The sequence below is a fragment of the Mustela putorius genome, unplaced genomic scaffold (assembly GCF_011764305.1).
Source record: "Mustela putorius furo isolate JIRA1106 unplaced genomic scaffold, ASM1176430v1.1 tig00000275_pilon_pilon_pilon, whole genome shotgun sequence".
NCBI lineage: Eukaryota > Metazoa > Chordata > Mammalia > Carnivora > Mustelidae > Mustela > Mustela putorius.
In genome coordinates this window covers 8,019,098-8,042,629 of record NW_025421341.1, presented here as the reverse complement: position 1 = coordinate 8,042,629, position 23,532 = coordinate 8,019,098, and the positions used below count along the sequence as shown (strand labels likewise).

General features: G+C 39.3%; 1 protein-coding gene and 4 non-coding genes across 8 annotated transcripts in view; all 5 read right to left on the bottom strand.

Moving 5' to 3' along the window:
• The window catches only part of NOP58 (NOP58 ribonucleoprotein), a 30,502-nt gene extending 7,713 nt beyond the window's left edge, over positions 1–22,789 (bottom strand). The window contains exons 1-9 of one of the 4 annotated variants that reach the window (XM_004764177.3): positions 22,519–22,789; positions 15,348–15,424; positions 13,343–13,395; positions 8,837–8,958; positions 5,708–5,844; positions 3,590–3,654; positions 2,526–2,660; positions 1,615–1,760; positions 753–879 (exon numbers count right to left, since the gene is read on the bottom strand). In XM_004764177.3, the coding sequence (XP_004764234.1) occupies positions 753–879; positions 1,615–1,760; positions 2,526–2,660; positions 3,590–3,654; positions 5,708–5,844; positions 8,837–8,958; positions 13,343–13,395; positions 15,348–15,424; positions 22,519–22,563 (907 nt within the window). In that variant the 5' untranslated portion in view covers positions 22,564–22,789. Of the gene's footprint in view, positions 1–752; positions 880–1,614; positions 1,761–2,525; positions 2,661–3,589; positions 3,655–5,707; positions 5,845–8,836; positions 8,959–12,761; positions 12,809–13,020; positions 13,152–13,342; positions 13,396–15,347; positions 15,425–22,518 lie in introns of those variants that run through there. The other 3 variants (XM_045078579.1, XM_004764179.3, XM_045078580.1) reach the window with 3 other exon arrangements.
• On the bottom strand, positions 516–599 carry LOC123391730. Its single transcript, XR_006606424.1, has one exon. It is a non-coding gene; the product is annotated as a small nucleolar RNA SNORD11 (small nucleolar RNA).
• Positions 1,478–1,557, bottom strand: LOC123391731. Its single transcript, XR_006606425.1, has one exon. It is a non-coding gene; the product is annotated as a small nucleolar RNA SNORD11B (small nucleolar RNA).
• On the bottom strand, positions 13,156–13,242 carry LOC123391728. Its single transcript, XR_006606422.1, has one exon. It is a non-coding gene; the product is annotated as a small nucleolar RNA SNORD70 (small nucleolar RNA).
• Positions 14,509–14,597, bottom strand: LOC123391727. The gene has a single exon (XR_006606421.1). It is a non-coding gene; the product is annotated as a small nucleolar RNA SNORD70 (small nucleolar RNA).
• Positions 22,790–23,532: the final 743 nt, after the last annotated feature.

Here is a 23,532-nt window from a genome sequence, read left to right as displayed (position 1 = left end):
ATTTGCAAATATTCAATTATACAGTATATTTTTATAGCATACCTTATTTGTAACATCACCATATACATACATGAAGTCTTATTATAAATTCATTAAAAACATTTTGCATGTCAAATATACTAAAACAGCAAACTCAGCAGTGAACCAGATTCTTGATCAAGGGTATGTATCACCTGTTTTGAGAACTACTGCTATTTAATCTGATGATTTTTTTGTTTTGTTTTGTTTTAGAGGGGTGTGTGTGCCGGGGGGAGGGGGGGGCGGCAGAAAGGGAGAGGAGAGAATCTTGTGCAGGCTCCATGCCCAGAGTGGAGCCCAATGCAGGGCTCAATCTCACAATCTTGAGATCATGACCTGAGCCAAAATTAAGAGTCAAGCACTTAACCAACTGAGCCACCCAGGTGCCCCTAATCTGGTTAAATTTTTAGTATTAGGAAATATTAATGGATTTCATGCTCCTGCATTCATCTGATTATTCTCATTAATGTTAATAAATTTCTGACAACGGACCCCAAGTGTCTCAGAAGAGGTAGTGACTGAAGATGCCTTCATTACCCAAAAGGAAATCAGGCACAGGAATCAGAATCATCATTGAACACTTACTTGGTCCTTAGTCCTCTCCCATACACCATCTACTTATATTTATTACCTATAATTTCTAATAAATGTAATTTGAAGATGAAAAGATAATCCTAGGTAGAAAACAATCTACTCTAGGTATCCCTATTTATAGGTTACATTAAAATCATCACCTGCATGAGCAATGAGCCGTGCTCCCACTAATTCCCCAACCATGACTGTAACATTTGGTGCAATGGCCATCATTCGATTTTGTAGATATTCATAGAGCTGGGTTCTATATTCTGAGATTTCAATTACCTAGTATAAGAAACAAGATGAATATACCATAAATGACTTGTGTAAAAATCACATAAAAACCACATGCCTGAAAACACTGGAGCCCTAAACTATCATAGATAAGCCGCGTAATCCTGGGAAAACAAAGCATTCTTTATCTCAGCTTCCCATTTTCATATATTTTATGAGAAAATAAATGGAAACAAGCTAATATACTAGTCAATATTACTGTTATTTTTAAAAACTCTAAGGGCTAGACATTATGTCATCCTCTCTGTGATTCTTTTTTGCATGTGTGATTTTAAGATTTTATTAAGTAATCTTTACACCCAACATGGGGCTTGAATTTACAACACCAAGATCAAGAGTCACATGCTCTACTGACTGGGCCAGCCTCCTTTTTGTGATTCTTCTTCAGTGATCTCCAAATGGGGGGTGGGGGCGGGGGGAAGCATTCCAGGCTATAAACATAAAGGCTGGAATTAAATAACTCAAGCTGTATTTCTGTTTCCTTAAGGGATTCATAATTCATTATCCAGACAATGCTAGTATAAATAAATTAGATAATCATCTTTCAACTTCCTTCAGTATGTATTTCCCCCCTGAAGTATATAAATCAAGATGGCATCAGATGAGGTAGTGACTGAACACCCTCATATTTATCAGGGGGATCAAGTTTAAAAATCATCATCGCCATCAGAAAGTTATTACATAGCCGGTCCCACCACAACTAGCTTCTCCATGCGTACAGTTTACCTGCGTGCAGAGATGCAGAATATTGCAAATATCTTCTTCTGAAACCTCCGTTCCCATTGATATCTCTGCAGCTGCTTTCACCTCGGCTTCAACTTCCTCTGGCAGTAGTTCAGAAAGTGTGGCTGAGGCATAATTCTTCCTATCGCCTACGGAATGTTTGCAGAGGATGAGGGAGAATCACTCTTCAACAAATTATATAAAATCCAAATAGTCAAATAAAAAAAAAGTAGAGGAAAGCCAATGAAAAGGGTGCCTAAACAAAACAAAAAGCGAATAAGTTTGACCTACTAATTTCCCTTATGTAAGGCTTGATTTTTAGAGATTAAAATTTCTCCCCATCATCTCCCTCTAAAAAGATATAAATTAGAATAAAAACAAAATACCCCATGAAATAGAACTAATAACACTGTAACAGACAATTTATAGCTAAGGTTTTATTAAATCCAGGGCCATGAATTCTTGGGGCAGTAATACAGTAATGCAATATAAGCCTGGTAAATTCTATTTATTAACAATACTCAGGTTTTTCTACTAATATTACTGTACACTGGTATGGAATACAAAACAGTATACAAAACAGTATAGAGAGCAGTACCAACTTTAGTATTATAACATATGCAGGATATCCCAAGTCTACAGTTGCCCCTATTAATGACAAATTCCCTATGAGATACATTCCATGTTAAGAAGCCATTTTAAGAAAAACCAAATATGAGAACCATGATCTCTTGCTTTACTGGCCACTGAAGTCAACGGTCTCTGAATTCTAATAGACCCTAATTTGACTACACTCCCAAAATACACACAAGGCACAAGGAACTCTGGGAAGCTTATTAAGAAAAAATTACAACTCATGTTTTGGGATGCAAATAAAATTGTTATTTTCAATGCCTTAAAAGATAGTTACTCACCGACTTTCTGTAAACACTTGCAGTATGTCAGATTATCTGAAATAATTTTTCCTAATTCAGGGAAATGCCAGCCATACCATTCTCTACACCGCATAATATAGTTGTTTAGTTCTTTATCTAAGTCATCTAACAAGGCTGCAGTAGATTAAAATGAAAGAGAAAAGAGGAACATAAAATGGCTTTAAAAAACTAAAATATACATAGAACTTATCATTTTAAGCATTTTCAACTGCAGGTTTCAGTGGCATCAAGCACATTCACAATGTTATTTAACAATCACCCACTACCCATTTCCAGAACTCTTTCAGCATCCACATGGAAACTCTGCACCCATTAAATAGGAACACCTCACCCCCAATCTTCCCCCATCTCTTGGTAATCTCTTCTACTTTCGGTCTTTTATCAATTTGCCTGTTCTAGGTACCTCATTAATGGAATAACACAACAGTTGTCTTTTTTGTATGGCTTATTTCTCAGCACATTTTCAAAATTCATCCATGTTGTAAACCTTTTTAAGGTTTAAAAATAGTAATTATCTGGGACGCCTGGGTGTCTCAGCAGTTTAAGCAGCTGCCTTTGGCTCAGGTCATGATCCTAGGGACTTGGGATCAAGTGCATATCTATCTGTGAGTACCTGCTTTCAGGTCTTCGGAGCACATACCCAGAAATGTAATTGCCATCTAAAGGGATTTTTAAAAGTGGAAACAAGGATTTGAGGTTTCCAAAATTCACTTAATGGCATAGGACTGACCTATTATAAAGCCAAGTGTAAAAAGCACAAAGCAGTAGATCCCACGTATTGATATGCCTCATGGGAAACAAATCTGTTAACATCACTAGTGTTAATTCACATTATCTCCAACTAGTCAAATTACGGGTGGCTTGCCTTTTCTATTCTGCATTTTCTAGTTATTTACTTCACTATTAAAAATTCTAATTAATCTCCTTTTCCTTCCTCAACTGATAAAATTATAAGAGATAGTTGTTGTTTTTTTTTTTATAAGAGATAGTTTTAACAGCACAAAAAAGTTATAAGGATCAGACATCATATGCATTATACTTACAAATTGCCTGAACAATCATGGTGTCCACTTTATCAGCACTGAATTTCAATCTGTATCGGGACAAGCTGGGAATAAAGGGGGAAAATAAAAAATTACTGACAGAGTCTACGGAATGAGTTTAATTAACATCTTAAAAAACTTTTTATTTATCTATCTTTTTAAAAACTTTTTAAAAACCCAATTCCCTAGGGGCGCCTTGGTAGCTCAGTCGTTAAGCATCTGCTTTCAGCTCAGGTCATGATCCCGGGTACTGGGATCAAGCCCTGCACTGGGCTCTTTGCTCTGCAGGATGCCTGCTTCTCCCTCTCCCACTTCCCCTCCTCATGTTCCCTCTCTCACTGTGAGTCTGTCAAAAACAAAACAACAACAACAAAAACACAAAAACCCCCAAATCCTTCTCCTCAGAGCTACATTAATTTTCCCAACATAGGAAAACCAGTTGAATGAGAATACAATGTGCAAAATTAGGAAATACACACTTAAAAAGAAAATACAAGGGTATCTGGGTGGCTCAGTTGGTTGGGCATCTGCCTTTGGCTCAGGTCATAATCCCAGGTCTCTGGGATCTAGGCCCACAAAGGGCTCTCTACTCCACAGGGCTCTCTGCGCCACTCTCCCTCTGCCCCTCCCCCTCACTCAAGCTTGCTCTCTAAAATAAAATCTTAAAACAGAGAATATAGGTCCTGCTATAACCCATGTTCCTGAAATGTGAATTAATTTGTGAAAGACAAACAGGATAATGCTGTGTAGTACAAATCACACTGGTTCATATACAATGTTTACAGGGTTTCAAGGATACCAGCAGGTAAATAAATGTGTAGCATTAACACCTGAAAACAGAAAGATATGGAAGAACAATATTAAACATAAGGTTTTCCTAATCTTGGCACTGTTAACAATGTGGGCCTGATAATTCTTTGTTGTAGGGGCCTATTCTGTGAATTGTGGATGTTTAGTAATATTCCTGTCCTCTACCCATGATGTTAGTAGAGATCTGATCCCACCTGTAACAGCCAATAATGTCTCTAGACATTGCCAAATGTCCTCAAAGTGATATTTAACTGCCCTTGAATGAGAACCACTACTGTTATACAATGTCAATTAATCACAAGCTTAAATCTTGACTCAGCTTAGCTGCTTGTGCGCTCTTAAAAATGCTTATTACAAAGTTATTGATTTTTATGTGTATTGTTCATCTTTGTAACTCAGCAGCTTTAACCCTTCTGTTAATTGTTGCTATTTTTTGTCCAAAGGTACAGACCTCTGTTTTGTTATTCCTTTAATATAAATGTACACATCTTTCTAACTGCATTAGTACGTAGCACTAGTTCTGATAGTGCTCCAGTTATAAAGTCACATAAGTTCTCAGCAGCCCACCTTTAAACCCTATTTTTTTCTCACTTAAAAACCCTGTTATTGCGGCGCCTGGATGGCTCAGTGGGTTAAGCCTCCGCCTTCGGCTCAGGTCATGATCTTAGGGTCCTGGGATCAAGCCCCACATCAGGCTCTCTGCTTGGCAGGGAGCCTGCTCCCGAGCCCCCTTTGTCAAATAAATAAATAAAATCTTAAAACAACAACAACAACAACAAAAAAAAAAACCCTATTATTTTAGTGCAATTTCACAGAATGCCAAGCTTTTCAGAACATATCAGAGCTCAGCAGAAATGCGGTTCTGATGGACCTCAGGTTAAACACGATAGGTCAATGCGTTTCTCTTTGCCTTACTATAAAAAGTCAATACAAATCGGAATAAAACAACAGATAAAGACAGAAGAAGACCACAGCAGATGAGAAGATTTGGGGAGATGAAAGATGGAGGAACAGCAAATGATTCAGTTAGACATTAGGGAAAAGAGAAAGCCCAAGAGTTGTGGGGCCCAACACTTGAAGGATAGAGAATGTCTACGATGAGGACTGCCTGGGCTCCAATCCAGGCTTCATTACTTACGATGTGAACTGATTCTGGGCATCAGATTCATCTATAAAATGAGGATACCACTACTACCTTCCTCAAAAGATTATTGAGAATTAAATTAGTATTTTAATATGCTTAAACCAGTGCAACGCAACTGCTTACTAAACAGGAATAAGTGGACTTTCTTTTCCAGTAAATCTCACCTGTGTGCCAATCCAAGACACATAGCTGCCATTTCACGTGGTTCTACACCAGGGATTAATCCATCCATTTGAGAACGGATTCCTCTCATAAGTTCATTGACGACAGGACTATGGATACAACTGAGATTCAGCTTTTCCTGTAAGAAGAACATCTGTATTAATGAAATAGAAGTTTTGTACACCTAGGGGACTCAGGTCATGATCACGGGGTCCTGGGATAGAGCCCCCCATTGGGTTCCCTGCTCAGCAGGAAGTCTGCCTCTCCCTCTGTCCCTGCCCCTCACTCATGCTCTCTCTCTCTCAAAATAAACTTTTTTTTTCTGAAGATTTTATTTATTTGACAGAGAGAGACAGTGAGAGGGAACCTGATGCATGACCCGATCTCAGGACTCTGGGATGCAGATGCTTAAACGACTAAGCCACTCAGGCGCCCCCAAAATAAAGAAAATCTTTAAAAAAAGAGAAATAGGGATGCCTGCGCGGCTCAGTCAGTTAAGCGTCTGCCTTCACTTCAGGTCATGCATAATGCCAGGGTCCTAGGATGGAGTCCCACAATGGGCTCTTTGTTCAGCAGGAAGCCTGCTTCTCCTTCTGCCTGCTGCTCTCGATGGTTCGGCTCTCTGACAAATAAATAAATAAAATCTTAAAAAAAAGAGAGAGAGAGAGAGAGAGAAATTACAATTTTGGGGATGCCTGCTGGCTCAACCACTTAGGCATCTGCCTTCAGCAGATCTCATGATCTCAGGGTCCTGGGACAGACCCCCTGCATCGGGCTCTCTGCCCAGCAGGGAGCATGTTTCTCTTTCTCTCTGACTGCCTCTCTGTCTACTTGTGATCTCTGTGTGTCAAATAAGTAAAATCTTTCTCTCCTGCTTTTATTGTAAGAACACAGTATCTAACACATATACAAAATATGGGTTAATCAGCTATTTACGTTATTGATAAGACTTCTGGTCAACAATAGGCTTTCAGTAGTAAATTTCTGGGGGAGTCTGAAGTTATACACAGAATTTTTTAAGATTTCATTTGGGGCACCTGAGTTGCTAAGTGGGTTAAACCTCTGCCTTTGGCTCGGGCCATGATTCCAGGGTCCCGGGATTGAGCCCTGCACTGGGCTCCCTGCTCAGCAGGGAGCATGCTTCCTCCTCTCTTTCTGTCTGCCTCTCTGCCTACTTGTGATCTCTGTCAGTCAAATGAATAAATAAAATCTTAAAAAATAAAAATTAAAGATACCTATAATCCCACCATTTAGCAATTTATCATCCTGTATTTATTATGCTAAAATTTAGTACTTTTAAAAAAAGATTTTATTATTTGACAGAGAGAGCAACAGTGAGAGAGGGAACACAAGCAGGAAGAGTAAGAGAGGGAGAAGTAGGCTTCCTGCAGAGTAGGGAGTCTGATGCGGGCTTCAATCCCAGGACCCTGGTATCATGACCTATGCCAAAGGCAGATGCTTTATGTCTAAGCCACCTAGGTGCCCCAAATTTAATGCTTTTTTAAAAAAAAAGATCTTGGGGCACATGGGTGGCTCAGTGGGTTAAGCCTCTGCCTTAAACTCAGGTCATGGTCTCAGGGTCTTGGGATTGAGCCCCGCATCAGGCTCCCTGCTCAGCGGGGAGCCTGCTCTCCCCCTCTCTCTGCCTGACTCTCTGTCTACTTGTGGTCTGTCAAATAAATAAATAAAAATATTTTAAAAAAAAATTTAAAAAAGATCTTGGGGCACCTGAGTGGCTCAGTTGGTTAAGCCACTACCTTCCACTCAGGTCATGATCCCGGACTCCCAGGATCGAGTCCCGCACCAGGCTCCCAGCTCTCCGGGGAGTCTATTTTCCCCGTTCATGCTCTCTCACTCTCTCTCACATAAATAAAAAATCTTACAAAAAAAAAACCCTTATTATTTATTTGTAACAGAGAGAGCAGAAGCAGGTGGAGCAGCAGGCAGAGGGACAAGAAGTAGGCTCCCCATCCCTAAAATTTAATGTTTTTTTTTTTAACAGAGAATTACAAACTGGGCACCTGGGTGGCTGTCGTCAAGTGTGTGCCTTTGGCTCAGGTCATGATCCCAGGGTCCTGGGACTGAGCCCCGCACTTAGTCTCCCTCTCCACTCATTCCCTCTGCTTGTGTTCCCTCTCTCACCGCATCTCGCTCTGTCAAAAAAATTTTTTAAAAAAATCTTAAAAAAAAAATTACACACTAAGACTTATGGGCAGTTCAAAGAATGGGGATAGACTGCACCCTCACAGAAAACTTCATTACTCACCAGAGAGAATTAGAAATAAAATTTAACTGAACTAAAAAAAAAAAAAAATTTAACTGAACTTCTTAAATTCACAACCCTGACCTAAAAAAACAGCCTCTTAAATCTCCTTAGCATTTTTCTATCTAAGACCTACAACAGGGGCGCCTGGGTAGCTCAATGAGTTAAAGCCTCTGCCTTTGGCTCAGGTCATGATCTCAGGCTCTCTGCTCACTGGGGAGCCTGCTTCTTCCTCTCTGCCTGCCTCTCTGCCTACTTGTGATCTGTCAAATAAATGAATAAAATCTTTATTTAAAAAAAAAAAAAAAGACCTACAACATAATATAAATCCTACTTAAAAAATCAGAGGTATGCTCACTGTCCCTACAGTATTTACTATAACCACTGAAGATCAAACTATCATAACCAGCTTTCAAACTGTTTTGCTTTTTCATGCTTGGGAGCCCACTTTTCCCGTCTTTCCACTTTCATCTCCAGAGACTCTACCCCCTGTGAGAAAGTTTTCTAATAAAATACATACACTAAAAAGAAATGTCATGTCCTCATTTCTGTTGAAATTTCAGAAACAGAAACGTGACTAAACAAAAACATGGCAGGATATACATAGTGTTAACAGATCTCTGGGTGGCCAGGTTAAAGCTAATTTTTATTATTTCTTGGGGTTATTAATTATTTTCTACAATGAACAGGCATTACTTGTATGTATCTTGTCCTGATAATCACATTGGAAATAAATTATTCTGTAGCACAGGGGGAAAAAAGATCACATATGAGAACTTACAACAAACAACTCAATTCAAAGGCTACGCTTTATAGTTTCTATGCTGTATGGGGAGGTCTGACGAGCAGGCACAAAAAACATACTTACCTTTATGACCCCTCCTAGTTTAGCATCAGCTACAGCCAAGGGTTCATGGGCTTCTTTTACTATTTTCTTCAGAACTTTCTTCAGCTGCTTATTGATTTTGCCCTCCATCAGAGCTGTGAATGCTTTTGGGAAAAAGAAAAAACAAAAGAGTTAACTCTCAAGTTTTTTTAATGTTAAGAACTTCAAGATCTCATTTAAACTTAAAGAATAAAGGAAAATAAGCATTTCCTTTCAAAAACTCTGAATTGAACACTACTTCTAAAATGAAATGATAAATGTAGGAAACAGTGAAGGAGTTAAACATTCCAGTCTCTTCCGACCTTCCACTCTCATTTCAGCTCTAGAACCAGAAGTTAAAAGCAGATCCAGCATTCCTTATGTCACATGAAATCTACTCTTGAATCCAGACAGAACTGGAATCATAAAATATTAGAAACAACCTATCTTGGAATGACAAATAGATTCACTCTCCATCCAGTGTCACTGTAGACAGACTGGCCTGATGCTCTGGGAAATATACTAAAATCCTGTCAAGCCTGTGATAAAGAGGAGGGTATTCATTTGAAAGGTCTTGCTGCAGTATAAACATGCCTGAGTGGAGGCTTTGCTAATTCCAGATCCAGATACGGCATCAGGCCTCTGCTTGTAAACCTCCAGTGATGGAGAACTCACTACTCAAAGGCAAGCTATTCCATTTGGGACTGCTTTCATTTTTGGCAGGTTCTAAATCTGCAACTTTGTTAACTCTCACCCTTCCTTAGGCCTACACTTAGAATCTCCCGGACCCACATGGGTTAACATCTCTTCTGCTATCTGTCGGAGTTTGGGCTGAATTTAAGTATGCCTTCCAAGAAGAAGTCAGCCCCAATTTCGAAGGCCAGGCAGTTAATCCTTAATCAGCCAAGTACCTTCTCTTTCTTCCTGATCACATCTCCATCCATTTGAGTTGTAAGTCCATTTCATCTATTATCTGGGAAGATGAATGGTGAGGACAAAAATCATCTAGCTACGACACAGCTCTTACAGAGGTTGCCACATTCTAAGAAGCAGAGTCTCAAGCTACTTTGTTAGGTTATACCTTTGATATACCATATTGTACAACACTGACTCCCTTCTATCTAAGTTTCTATCTTTCTAGTAAAAGATGCCAGAAATGGTGACAAGGTAAAGGGGAAACTGAGTCTTGTACTTTACTAGCCACTTTTCGGCATCCCCTAGTAATCCTTCCACTTCATCCAAATGTAGGCTGGTACCAAATTTTTTCTTTTTCTTTTTCTTTTTTTAATTTTATTATTTGTCAGAGAGAGAGAGATAGTACCAAAATTTTCTACAGTATTTGGAAGACTTGCAACTTGAAAATTCAGACTGTGAAAATAAAGTTCTCCATACAAATGCATATCTGAACTTCTACGACCAATGTAAATTTTTTTTTTTTTTTGGAAGATTCAGAGAGAATATGAAAGCAAGAAGACTCTGCACAGATGCCAGCCAGCTCCATCTCATAACCTGAGCTGAAACCAAGAATTGTATAGTTACCAGCTGCACCACCCAGGTGCTTTAAATTCTTTAAGGAAAGGGGTGTGTGGGTGGCTCAGCTGTTGGGTATCTGCCTTCAGGTTGGGACATGATCCTGGGGTCCTGGGATCGAGCCCCACATCAGGCTCCCTGCTCCGTGGGAAGCCTGCTTCTCCCTCTCACGTACCCTTGCTTACGTTCCCTCTCTCACCGTCTCTCTGTCTCTGTCAAATAAATAAATAAAATCTTTAATTCAACCTTTTAGGGCGCCTGGGTGGTTCAGTGGGTTAAGCCGCTACCTTCGGCTCAGGTCATGATCTCAGGGTCCTGGGATCGAGTCCCACATCGGGCTCTCTGCTCAGCGGGGAGCCTGCTTCCCTCTCTCTCTCTGCCTGCCTCTCCATCTGCTTGTAATCTCTCTCTGTCAAATAAATAAATAAAATCTTTAAAAAAAAAAATCAACCTTTTATTTTCATCTTTTAATAGTTTATTTATTAAAGTAATCTCCACAGCCAACTGGCACTCAAACTCATGACTCTGTCAGGTCATGATCTCAGGGTCCTGGGATCGAGTCCCGCATCGGGCTTTCTGCTCAGCAGGGAGCCTGTTTCCTCCTCTCTCTCTCTCTCTCTCTCTCTGCCTGCCTCTCTGCCTACTTGTGATCTCTCTCTGTCAAATAAATAAATAAAATATTTAAAAAAAAAAAAAAAAAGAAGAAGATATCTCAAACTCATGACTCTGAGATCAAGAGTCACATGCTTTTCCACTGAGCCAGCCAGGCACCCCAGAGACTTTTTTTTTTTTTTTTAAGTACGCTCTACATCCAACAAGAGGCTTAAACTCATGACTCTGAAACCAGAAGTCTCATGCTTTATGGACTGAGCCAGATATTCTTGATATCACAACCCATCAGACTGTTTCTTAGGGTATGGGCTTTTAATTATAGATTTTATCTATAATCTATATAATTATAGATTATATCTATATCTATAGATTATATCTATAATATCTATAATTATAGAGATTATAGATTAATATCTATAATCACTCAGTTTGGCATCTGTTAGATCAAAATTTCTTTGTAACAGGGAGCAGGAAGGTAATTCCCAGGAAAGACTGCTCTCTTAATACGGTGATATTGGAGTTTCTGGTAAAAATAGATAGGAAAAGGCCGATTCCTGACAGAGCTCACTACTTTCATTCTTTTACCCAAAATATCTATGTGCTAGACTCCAGGAATTTGATGGTAACAGCATAGTCTCTGCCTTCACAGAAGGTAGATGGGGGGAGGGCTGGAGTTGACTTCAAATTCTCAGCTAGCATGGCATTTGGCCATTTACCTTACCTTATTTTCAGGAATATCAAGAGCTCAGGAAGAAAAGGATATATCCCTTGAGCCTCAGTTTTCCTATAAATAGTGTTTAACATTTACCCCACAGGGAACATTTTTGAAATCATGAGTATAAAACCTAACAAGTACATGATCAATACATTACCTATTAATAGCAAAAAACCTGCTTCATGTCTGGAGAGAATTTGGTCTATTTAGTAAGGACTATTTAATATACCTATTTATTTAATCTATCTATTTAATATATGTCAGAAATATCTCAAAAAGGATAAAAGAGATAATATGCAAAAAGGAATTCAAAAGAAGCCACTTGGGACCACTTTATGCCTCCACTTTACAACTCCAGCAGAAGTTCAAATCACAGTCTTTGTGAATAATGCCCCCCAGAGTAGGAGAAGAGTAAACACAATCTCACTTGGGGTCTTAACAAATTCTACCCATAAAATTCTAGAGCTGTGATAAACAGATCTTTTAAAAAATTCTCCAGGCAGGGGTGCTTGGCTGGCTCAGTTGGAAGAGCAAGTGACTCAATCTTAGGGCCGTGAGTTCAAGCCCCATGATGGATGTAGAGATTATTTTAAAATAATAATAATAATAAAAAACCTCCAGACAAAAATTATCATAGTTGTGCTTTAATGGTTCTATGAGGCTTTAATTATTGACTTAACCGATAAAGCAGTCCTAAAACTATTTTTATTTTTTTATATTTTATTTATTTATTTGAACTATTTTTAAAAATTAAAAAATTGGCCCCATTTTTGGGTCTTCTTTCAGCTACCCTACTGCTAATGTTGGGGGCAGCCCATTAATATTCCAGCATGTTTAATTACATTCCTAATTTTTACAAGAGAATTATACCCTTTTATTGGGGCTGATGAACAAAATTATTTGGGTCTTTGAAATTCCTAATTATATGCCATATTCTTCCTTATGGTCCTACATTTTCAAATTATACCGCCAAGCAGTTGGCTGATTTGATATATGGAACTTAAGCAACTGAAAAATCCATATATCCAGTCTTCTTGTTTTTCCTAACGTTAAAAAAACAAACAAACAAACCTTGAGAGTCATCCATTCTTATGTCCCCTTCGGATTAACTCTTCACCCTAGGTGTAGTTTTTGCATTAAAAACCAAACCAAACCATACATACAAAAGCCTACTAGGTTTCCTAAAGCTTTTAATAATAATGTGGGTGGCTGCACTAAAAACACACTTTTAGAGAGCTGCTTTATTATTACTTCAATTGTGAACCCTAGCTATTCTCAACTTTACCTCTGGATTAAAATTATCAGAGAGCTGTGTACTTGACTACATTACCTTGGTCCCTTGCAGAACAGCTTTTACTGAATTGTGCTTCAGCATTATGCTGTTGGTTTCCACAGGGAGATCAATTTAACCACTTCTCACCTCTCATCACATGGGAGGAACAAACCCTATGGTGAAAAAAGCTAACTCAATGTTGTCTCAGTGGTAGTGACGAATTTGAGTTATATCACTTAAATTCAATTCCAGAAAGAATGCATCATTGACAACATTGAATAAGGTTAACTCAGGCAACTGAAGCAAATAATCTTTTGATAAGGATAATCAACTGACAAGATTGAAAACAAAACCAAAAAAAGCTAGTCTTTCACTTTACCTGCTAATGCTTCTGCTGTATCCTGAAATTTCTCAAAATGTTTTAGCTTTACTCTAGAAGGAAAAAAAGAAAAAAGTTACAAGGGCATATTGATTGGGTAGAAGCCACGTATTTAGGAAAAAGGTTTTGGATTGTTTCCGAAACACGTACCAACAAAATAAACTTTCCCATCACTAGGCATCGGGGTGCAAAGTTAGGTAAATTCTTGAAACAACCAGTATCTCTAAATGTTAGGTGAGTAATGTCTGGACTGCTGCAGAGGTTATAGACTTTGAAGGAAAATGACCAGCAAAGAGGTTTGATACCACAACCCAACCACAGGAAAGATGCTGAAGCTTCAACATAACCTCTGCTGCTTATAAAGCTGGACACAGATCCTTGTATCACACAGAAAAGAGACCTTAGAAAAGGTATTAAGAGTCCCTCCTTGGGGAGGGTATGTGCTTTGGTGAGTGCTGTGAAGTGTGTAAACCTGGTGATTCACAGACCTGTACCCCTGGGGATAAAAACATAGGTTTATAAAAAATAAAAAATTAAAAAAAAAAAAAAAGTCCCTCCTAAGTCAGGAATCTCAACAACAGTGATTTGTCCATCTAGTACAAAGTCTGTTAAGAAATAGCTTATCAGGACGCCTGGGTGGCTCAGTTGGTTGGACAACTGCCTTCGGCTCAGGTCATGATCCCGGAGTCCTGGGATCGAGTCCCGCATCAGGCTCCCAGCTCCATGGGGAGTCTGCTTCTCTCTCTGACCTTCTCCTCGTTCATGCTCTCTCTCAAGTAAATAAATAAAATCTTTAAAAAAAAAAAAAAGAAAAGAAAAGAAATAGCTTATCATCGGGGCGCCTGGGGGCTCAGTGGTCTAAGCCTCTGCCTTCAGCTTGGGTCCTGATCTCAGGGTCCTGGGACTCAACGTCTGCTCTCTGCTCGGCAGGGAGCCTGCTTCCCTGCCCCTTCTCTGCCTGCTTGTGATCTCTCTCTCTCTCTCTGTGTCAAATAAATATATAAAATCTTTAAAAAAAAAAGAAAAAGAAAAAAGAAAAGAAAAGAAATAGCTTATCATCAAATCTGATTCCTGTTACCCTTATTTAGCCACCTTTCCCCCCATGCAGGGTATATGCAAGGTAACACCATTTTATATTGAAACAGAAATATACAATTAATTCATAATTCATTGTTGTCTCAGTGGTAGTGACGAATATTTGAGTTAGATCATTTATATTCAGTTCCAACAAGAATACATCATTGACAACAATGAATCAGGTTAACTCAGCCAAATGAAGCATACAGCTCTTGAAAAAGAAAAACTAGTCTTCTATTATACCTAAAATAGTGGTGTTTTAAGGAAGATTTTCTTACCTGCCATGAACAAAAACCCCGGGCGGCAGCGGGGGGGGGGGGGGGTCCCTTAAATACACACTTAACAATAATACAAAGATTTTAGGAAAAGCAGTAATTTCATCTTATTCTGCCTCACTTCACCTTTCTGAAGTAGCAGTTCATCTCTCTCTATGCTTGCATAAGAGCATATAAACAAGAATCCTGCAAAAATGGGATCCCCTGATACAATCATTCTGAAGCATGGTTTCCTCAGTACACCACTGACCTCTCTCCAAGTCAGTAAGAGATCTACAGATACATTACTATTCAATGATCTCACCACTTGGGGCCCCTAGCCAGTAGAGCATGCGACTTTTGGATCTCAGGGTCATGGGTTCCAGTCCCACACTGGGTACAGAGATTAAACAACAGGGGTACCCGGGTGGCTCAGACAGTTAAGTATCTGGCTCTTGATTTCCATTCAAGTCATGATCTCAGCGTTGTGGGATCAGGCCCCACGCCAGGCTCTATGCTCAGAGTCTGCTTGCCCTTCTCCCTTCGCTCCTACCCGCCCCCACTCACAGGCTCTCTTTCTCTAAATAAATAAAAATCTTAAAACCACCACCACCACCACTAACAAACACCAACAAAATGTTAACTGCTAAATTCTTAGTTTCAAGATGGCTTACATTTTATTTGCTTTCTCTGGAGTTTCAAATTCTTTCCACAAACTATCAACCTCTTGAAGTTTCTTCTCATTCAAAACCTGTAACAAATATTTAAATAATTTTATTCAAATGGGATACTTAGGCATACATAACTACACACTTCAAGTGCAACTGCATATGTAAAATGAGTGTGGAAGCTATTTTTCTCATTGAAGTAACAAGGAAGTTTTCTTACCCACCATAAAATTTTGGTCAAATTAATACTGAGTAACTGAATAGAATTCAGCTGAGGTCTTTGATGAAAACTTCCTATTTTGAAGGAACCACTATCCCCTTCACAAAGTGTCTCATATTCACAGAACATCAAAAGACTTCTTTTGGGGCACCTGGGTGGCTCAGTGTGTTAAAGCCTCTGCCTTCGGCTCAGGTCAAGATCTCAGGGTCCTGGGATGGAGCCTGCTTTCTCCTCCCTCTCTGCCTACTTGTGATCTCTCTCTCTGTGTCAAATTAATTAATTAATTAATTTAAAAAAAAAAAAAAGACTTCTTTTGCCTGCTTTCTAGAAATAAGGAATAAGTTTTATTTACTGCTAATGGAGTTCTCTCTAAAACTAAGTTACCATCCATTTTAAGATAGATCCTGTTGTAAGGAAACTTAAAAAAAAAATTAAAAGGGGGGCACTTTACAAAAAAGTCATTAACATTTAGGTATATATATTCTTTAAGGCTTTTTGACTGTCAACATTTTATTTACACATACCTTTAGGAATCATACTATACCACTTAGCATAACATGGACACCATTCTAGGTTTTAACAACCTAGAACTGCACTGTATGAATATACCATCATCTTATGCCCTTACAGATGTTCAGGGTTTTTCTAAATTTTCCGTATTCTCCTTCTGAAAACAGTTTTGTATGTATATATGTTGTACTTCTATAAGACAGATTTTACTAGAAGTGGAGTTAATTAATCACATAGGAAATGCATTACTTTACATCTGACAGATGCTACCAAACTGCTTTCAAAAGAGTCTATTAATTTCACTTAAATCAAGAATTAATTATACTTATTTCCCTATACTCCAATCAATACCCAATGTAGTAAGTAAACTGCCTAAGTATTACACAGGATAGAATCAATTCTAAAATGTACTTCCCCATATTTAACATTCTTAAAATTGGGATGCCTTATAATTGATGGGAGTAAGTTTAATTAGCAGTGCAAAATAAGAGCATATTAAATTGGGTGAAATGGGGCACTGGAGTGGCTCAGTGGGTTAAGCCTTTGCCTCTGGCTCAGGTCATGATCTCGGGTCCTGGGATCAAGCCCCGCATCAGGCTCTCTGCTCGCCAGGGAGCCTGCACCCACACCCCCCAACTGCCTCTCTGTCTACTTTTGATCACTGCCTGCCTCGCTGCCTACTTGTGATCTGTCAAATAAATAAATAAAATCTTTAAAAAACAATTTGGTGAAGTAAGATGCAAGTAGATATTATGCATATCTTCTTAGGGGGGAAATTCCAGCTGATAAAATTAAAACCTATACTGATAGACATTTCACCAAATCTGTATTATCACAGAATATTTACACAGTAGGATTTACTGCCCAGTTATAGTCTACTACCTATTTTTGTGATAAAGCATGAATACAACACTACAAGTTGCACTTAATTTCTGTCAGGCAAGTGTACCTGGAGGATTTTAAGGATCTGTTGTGTTGGTTAAATTCAATCACACACAGCTGAAATGATGTATTTACAGAACTTGAGAAGTTAGTCAAATCGATTTTAGCCCGGTATTGGGCTCCCTGCTCAGCGGGGAGCCTGCTTCTCCCTCTCCAGCTTCCCTGTGCTTGTGTTCCCTCTCGCTATCACTCTGTCATAAATAAATAAAATCTGAAAAAAAAAAAAAAAATTACAAGCTGGGGCACCTGGCTAGCTCAGTCCACAGAGTATGCAACTTCTGAACTCAGAGCCCCATGTTGTGCAGAATTTACTAAAAATCTTCACATACTAAAAGTTACAAGCCACTAACAGTTCTATTTTGCCTATCCTGAAAACTTTAGAATCCAAAGACATTCCTCATGAATGCACTGAAACATTAATTCAGTTATTTTCTGATAAAGGAAGTTCACAGAACAGTACTGGTTTTTGGAAATAGTTTATTCAGAGAATCCACTAACCATATCCAAAGTTCAGGAACTGTTGAAAGGATATGTACCAAACAGGGGATATGACTCATGAATAAAATTTACATTTTTTCCTAGTTGAAAAACAAGTATATTTGTAGATAACATTTGGGTAACAATTGGCATATTCAACAGATATTATCAGCATTCTTAAAGTAACAAAGGAAATGTAATGGAAACATTCATGACTACTCAAAGGTCTCCAAAGACACTGTTATGGCAAATAAAACCTTGGCACTCCCAATTGTGCTACAACATACCTAAGAGAAATTACCAAAAGAGACAGTCTGAACAAAATATAATTAGAAATAACTGCTACATTTCCTGAAAAATATGCCTCAAATTTTAGTCATTCATTTTCACACTAAGAAATCTGAAAACATTTGTATGTAAAGTTCATATTTCAGTCCATTTTGGATTAAGATGGAATTATCTCCACTTCCAAGCAGAAATGTGTAGTTATTGACACTAAAATCTTAAGTACAGCAGCTACCGTTTGCTAGTTTTAATACTAGTCTTTATCTTGTCCATACTAGAGAGAGCAAAATGGAGTCACTCCTGTCAAGCAGTAACTTCTGCCAAGCAGTGGCACAAGCAACCAACGGCATTGCAGCTAAGACCAAATACTGCCGAACCAGCACCGGCTGAGACCCACTCAGAAACTATAACCAGCAGAAACAGAGGTTTGCTAATCAAGACTGAATAAATCCCTTTTGAAATCAAAGATCTGCACAGCAACTCAACAAGACCTTTTTAATCCTCTCACATCTGACCACATCAGAGAGGTAGCTGCCATGGGACACACTGCACAAGTGACCTCTGAACAAAATATAGATTGTCTGAGGTGCCTCGGTGGTTGGGCATCTGCCCTCAGCTCAGGTCATGATTCTGGAGTCCTGGGATCGGGTCCCACATTGGGCTCTCTGCTCAGTGGAGAGTCAGCTTCTCTGCCACTCCCCTGGCTCACCAGCGTGCACTTCTCTTTCTCTTTCAAATAAATAAAAATCTTAAAAAGAAAAAAGGTCCTCCACTGCCTGAACATAAGCAACTAGTGCTATGAGGTGACCTGGACCAGACCTAGGCCTTATTTCAACTGTGCAGTCAAAGACTGCATTAACTTCCTACCTCCAATTCCCCTTGTTGTCTTGTTTGTTGTGTTTGTTGAGCTTTGCTGTGATGTGTAAGCCAAGTTATGCAGGTAGTGAAATGTCATCATGTTTGGAGTCCTGCATTATAATCATACTAACTTTGCTTTGAAACTGAATAAAGCTAACATGGGGGGGGGGTGACACTGTAGAAAGACACCTGTGTGCGCACCTTCACAGTGAACTCCTGACACATATTTATAGATAAAACTAAATGTGCAGCAATTTGCTTCAAACAATGTGGGGAGGTGAAGGGGAGAGATGGCCCACAAAATGGGTCTGCTGAAACTGAGTGATGGTGTACGTGGAGGTTCTTTATCATCTACCACTTGTCTCCTTGAAATTTTTCAAAAAAAGAGTAAAACACAAACACAAATGCATCCACAGCATGCCAGATATTCTTAGAGTATCTTCCTCCATCCCAGACACGCATGAAATTTATAGAGGAAAGAGCACACTATATCAAAAGTGTCCTTAAGGGGCGCCTGGGTGGCTCAGTGGGTTAAAGCCTCTGCCTTCGGCTCAGGTCATGATCCCAGGGTCCTGGGATCGAGTCCCGCATCGGGCTCTCTGCTCAGCAGGGAGCTTGCTTCCTCCTCTCTCTGCCTGCCTCTCTGCCTACTTGTGATCTCTGTCTGTCAAATAAATAAGTAAAATCTAAAAAAAAAAAAAAGTGTCCTTAATTTTCACTTAACTGCTTACTTTGAGATTTCCTATGTTTTATCTAAACATTCAATGCTAAAATGCTAACTTTTTAGAGTCACTCCACAAACAAAATGGGTAAGTCCTGTTTTAGGAAACTTGAGTTGTATAGGACGACCTGGAATAGTTTCAAAAGCGAATTACTCAGAAAGGAACAGACTGATATATGCAACATGGATTAGCTTCAAAAGCAAGCTAAGTGAAAAAAGCCAGACACAAAAAAACTATTACTCTATTTACATGAAATTTTTAAAAATGACAAAATTATACAGCAAGTAGCTGCCTAAAAGCTGGGTCTGACTGACCTACAAATGGTCAGGAGGTAACTTTTTAAGAGGAAGTATTTTAAAACTGGATTGCAACTTGCACAGTTGTACAGATTTTACTAAAATGTACCAAACTGCACATTTACAATAGTGGGTTACACAGTATGTAAACTATACCCAATAAATGAAGCTGGAAAAAATACTGCTCAGTAATCTTATTAATACATAAACTCTGGTATACACATTTAAAAAAATCTCTTCCTCCAGGTGTGAGGAAATGAACACAATACTACACCACATGGCTGTACTACACAATGGGACTACTGAAATTTAAATGAATTAAACTAAAAATTGATTTCCACAGCTCTACTAGCCAAATTAGAAGTGCTAAATAGCTATGTACATAAAATGCTAAATAAATAGCCAGTGGCAATCATTTTGGGCAGCATAGCCACAAAAGGTCTGGGTAAGTAAAACTAAAAGATGCCTCATGATACAATGGACATAAGCTGAGTTTTTACAATACCCTAAAAATATTAACAGTTCATTTAGTATTGTCTTTGCATTCATATATAACCTTGTTAATATCCAGTAATTTTTTACAAGCAAATTAATTCTTTGTAAATCACTCTGTATATGTGCACATATGTACACTAGATCATGATATAAAATGTATTCCTATGGCCTGAGGTTAAAAGTTCTAAAATTAAAAAAAAAAAAAAAAAAGTTCTAAAAATTTCTGAAAGCATTCCCACTAAAGCATAAATTTTATGCAACCAAGTTTTAGACCCCAGCATTCTGATTATGGGAAACAGAGCTAATAACCTTGTACGAGAGATCTATTTTTAAGGTACAATTTATACACCATAATAGTCACCCTTCTAACGTGTACAACTTACTTTTCAGTATATTTTCAGAAAACTACGCAACCACCAATTCCAGAACATTTTCTATGTCTCTATTATTAACAATTAGTAACTGCTATTAACTGAAATATTTGGAATCGAATTATTTTACCAATGTATTCAAGCCTTTAGTTATTTCTCTATTACGTTGCTTAACCCATAAACCACAACTCAATAATTTTGAACAGTAACTTGCCAATGGATACCATTAAAAACTGACAGAATACTCCAGACTTATTTTCTGGAGAATACCCTTCATTAAAAGAAATCAGTAATTCACCAAGAGACACAACTGAATCTTTTATGACCCAGGTTTAAAAACCAGACAATTGCTAAGCCAATTCCTTCCTACCAACAGCAGCAACCAGTGGACCGACTGTGCAGTTGTGCCTCCCTGTCTTAGTGCTGGACAGTATACTTACCATCTACGTAGAGGATAAGTCATCCACACACACTAATTCAAAATATGGATATGAATATGTTGGCTAAGAAAATTTTGCAGGTGCAGAATTCTACTTAAGAATTTAGAAAAGGGGGCGCCTGGGAGGCTAAGTGGGTTAAAGCCTCTGCCTTCCGCTCAGGTCACGATCCGGGGTCCTGGGATCCAGCCCCACATCGGGCCCTCTGCTTCCTCCTCTCTCTCTCTCTGCCTGCCTCTCTGCCTGCTTGTGATCTCTGTCTGTCAAATAAATAAATGAAATCTTAAAAAAAAAAAAAATTTAGAAAAGACTGCAAAAAGCTGGTTTGTGAAAGTAAAATCAGACACACTCCCAGGCTCTAAAGCCTTTTACAGTCCCTTAAAATTTCTACTACTGCAATTACAGACAACCCCAATGAGAAAAAATAAGCAAAGCTAGCTTTCGGCTTTTATTAGTTTATCTCTTAAAAACAGTAAGTAATGTAACAAGTGCAAATGGAAAATATTTTCAAATGTCTAGGGGAAAAAAGCTTAAAGAAATAACGTCAAAAGCTCCTCTAAATCAACATTTTGGAATGCTGATTCCATATTTTCTGCACTCATACCACATACATAGTTTTTTGATGCAAAGAACCATACTACAGACATTTTATCCAGGATTTTTACCTTAGGAGAGTGAAATGAAAATTCTGTTTTTCGTTGCTACATTTGTAGAGCTCAGAGGAGTGCCTGGCACATGGATAGTACTGTTTATCTCCTCCTTTAGAACATCTCAATAACATCCGACCACACGAATGCCCCATGGTTCAATCAGTTCTGGGCTGATAAAGTCTTTAAGTTTCAAACTTTCCCTATTAAGACAACCATATCTCAAATTGATTACCATCGGCCAGGGATTTCTCCCTTAGGCCTGAAACTTAAAATGATGATTGCATTTCCACGTCTAAGTAATACCCCAAGTTTCACAGCCCAAACTGGACCTTTTTAGTATCTTCCCCTGGAGAAGCCCCCCTCCAAAACTTCCGTTTTTTTCTTCCCCACCATCAGGTACCCATGCAACCCCAAACGCACATTCTCCATTGATCAACCAATTGGTATTTGTTTCCCTCCATACCAACCTCGATCCAAGCAATTTCATCTTGTTTCGATTAATACAAAAATATTCTTGTTTCCTTTCTTGCTCCTGTAATCTGTTCTCCATAGAGGAGAGCAACTTCATTAAAAGCCAACTTTATATCAGGTCATTCCTCCGCTTAAAACCTTTCAAACATTCCTCAAAAACACTCAGAATAAACCCCAAACTCCATACCTTTACCTGTGAAATTCCGTAAGCCTCCTGCCCACCCATCTCACCGGGCCAAATCCGGAACAGAACCAGGCGCCCAAAACGGCGCGGCCACGTGTTCACCGAAACACGCGCCTCCCAGGCCCAAAGCCCTCTGCTGATTTTCAGAGAAAACGGCTCCCACGCGACCCTGGGCAGTGTCGTCCTCCCCTTCGTCCTTCCTTGTCCTCTCCTGTCCAGCACAAGCCTTGCCCCTCCAACGGTTCCACCTGCAACTTACCTTAAAGATGGCGTAGCCGACGGACGTTTCGAATAGCACCAACATGGTGAGGCCGGGTCAGGGGGCTGCGCGGCCCGCCGCGGCTCTGTACCAACGAAAACACACCAAACTTTCGGCCCCCCAAGGCCTGCAAGGCCGCAACAGGCCGCGCACAAATGCGCACGCCTTCTCGCGAAGAACCAGACCACGCTGTCCAAACGTTCCAAACTCCACAGTGTGCAGAACGCCGGAACGCGCTTCTCCTTCTCTAGGGCTTCTGGGGTATGACGTCACTTCCGACAGGTAACGGGACGTCGCTTCCGGTTTGTTCCCGCCGACCGGGTGGGACGGGGGAGGAGGAAAAAAGGAGAAAGGAAGAAAATGTCGCGAGATTTCTTAGGGACCAAAGCGTGCTTTTAAGCGGTACGGAAACCTAAAGGGGAAAAACTTTGCTTTTTATTATTTTTAAAAATTCCTGTATGTGATATATTTTACCATGAGAGAAATGCGGAGTTGTTTCGTGCGTTTGCCCAAAGCATCTGAAATTTGGGAAATGCTAGCCCCTTAATTTTACTCGCTGGATGGCGCTGCCCTGCAGTGAGGTTCTCAGGATGACACCATGACTATCCCCGTACGTGCGAGCAGGGCGGGCGATTCTTTTCTCTCTGGCCAAACTGGTTTTTAGCACAGATGTCTTTCATGTATATGAAGGCCTCTCCCATTTTTGCTGCAGTGATTCCTAGGGTAGACATTTAGGCTTTACGTCCTAGTCTTAGTGGAATTGGCTTTTCTGGGACTTTTCAGTTTGAATGACTGACTTAAATACCTCAATTATTCCACAATGGGAGCGAAGTTTCCTTCCTCACTTCCCAGGCCTTATGTGCGGATTGTCTGTAAACATTAAGCTGCAACCTGCTGAAAGTTTTGAAATACTAAGTAACTTGATTTTTTTTCAAGCAGCTCTGAAACCTAGGATCTAGAGGAATGAAAATCCTGGACTGAATAACAGAAAAGATGAACATGGGGGAAAAAAAA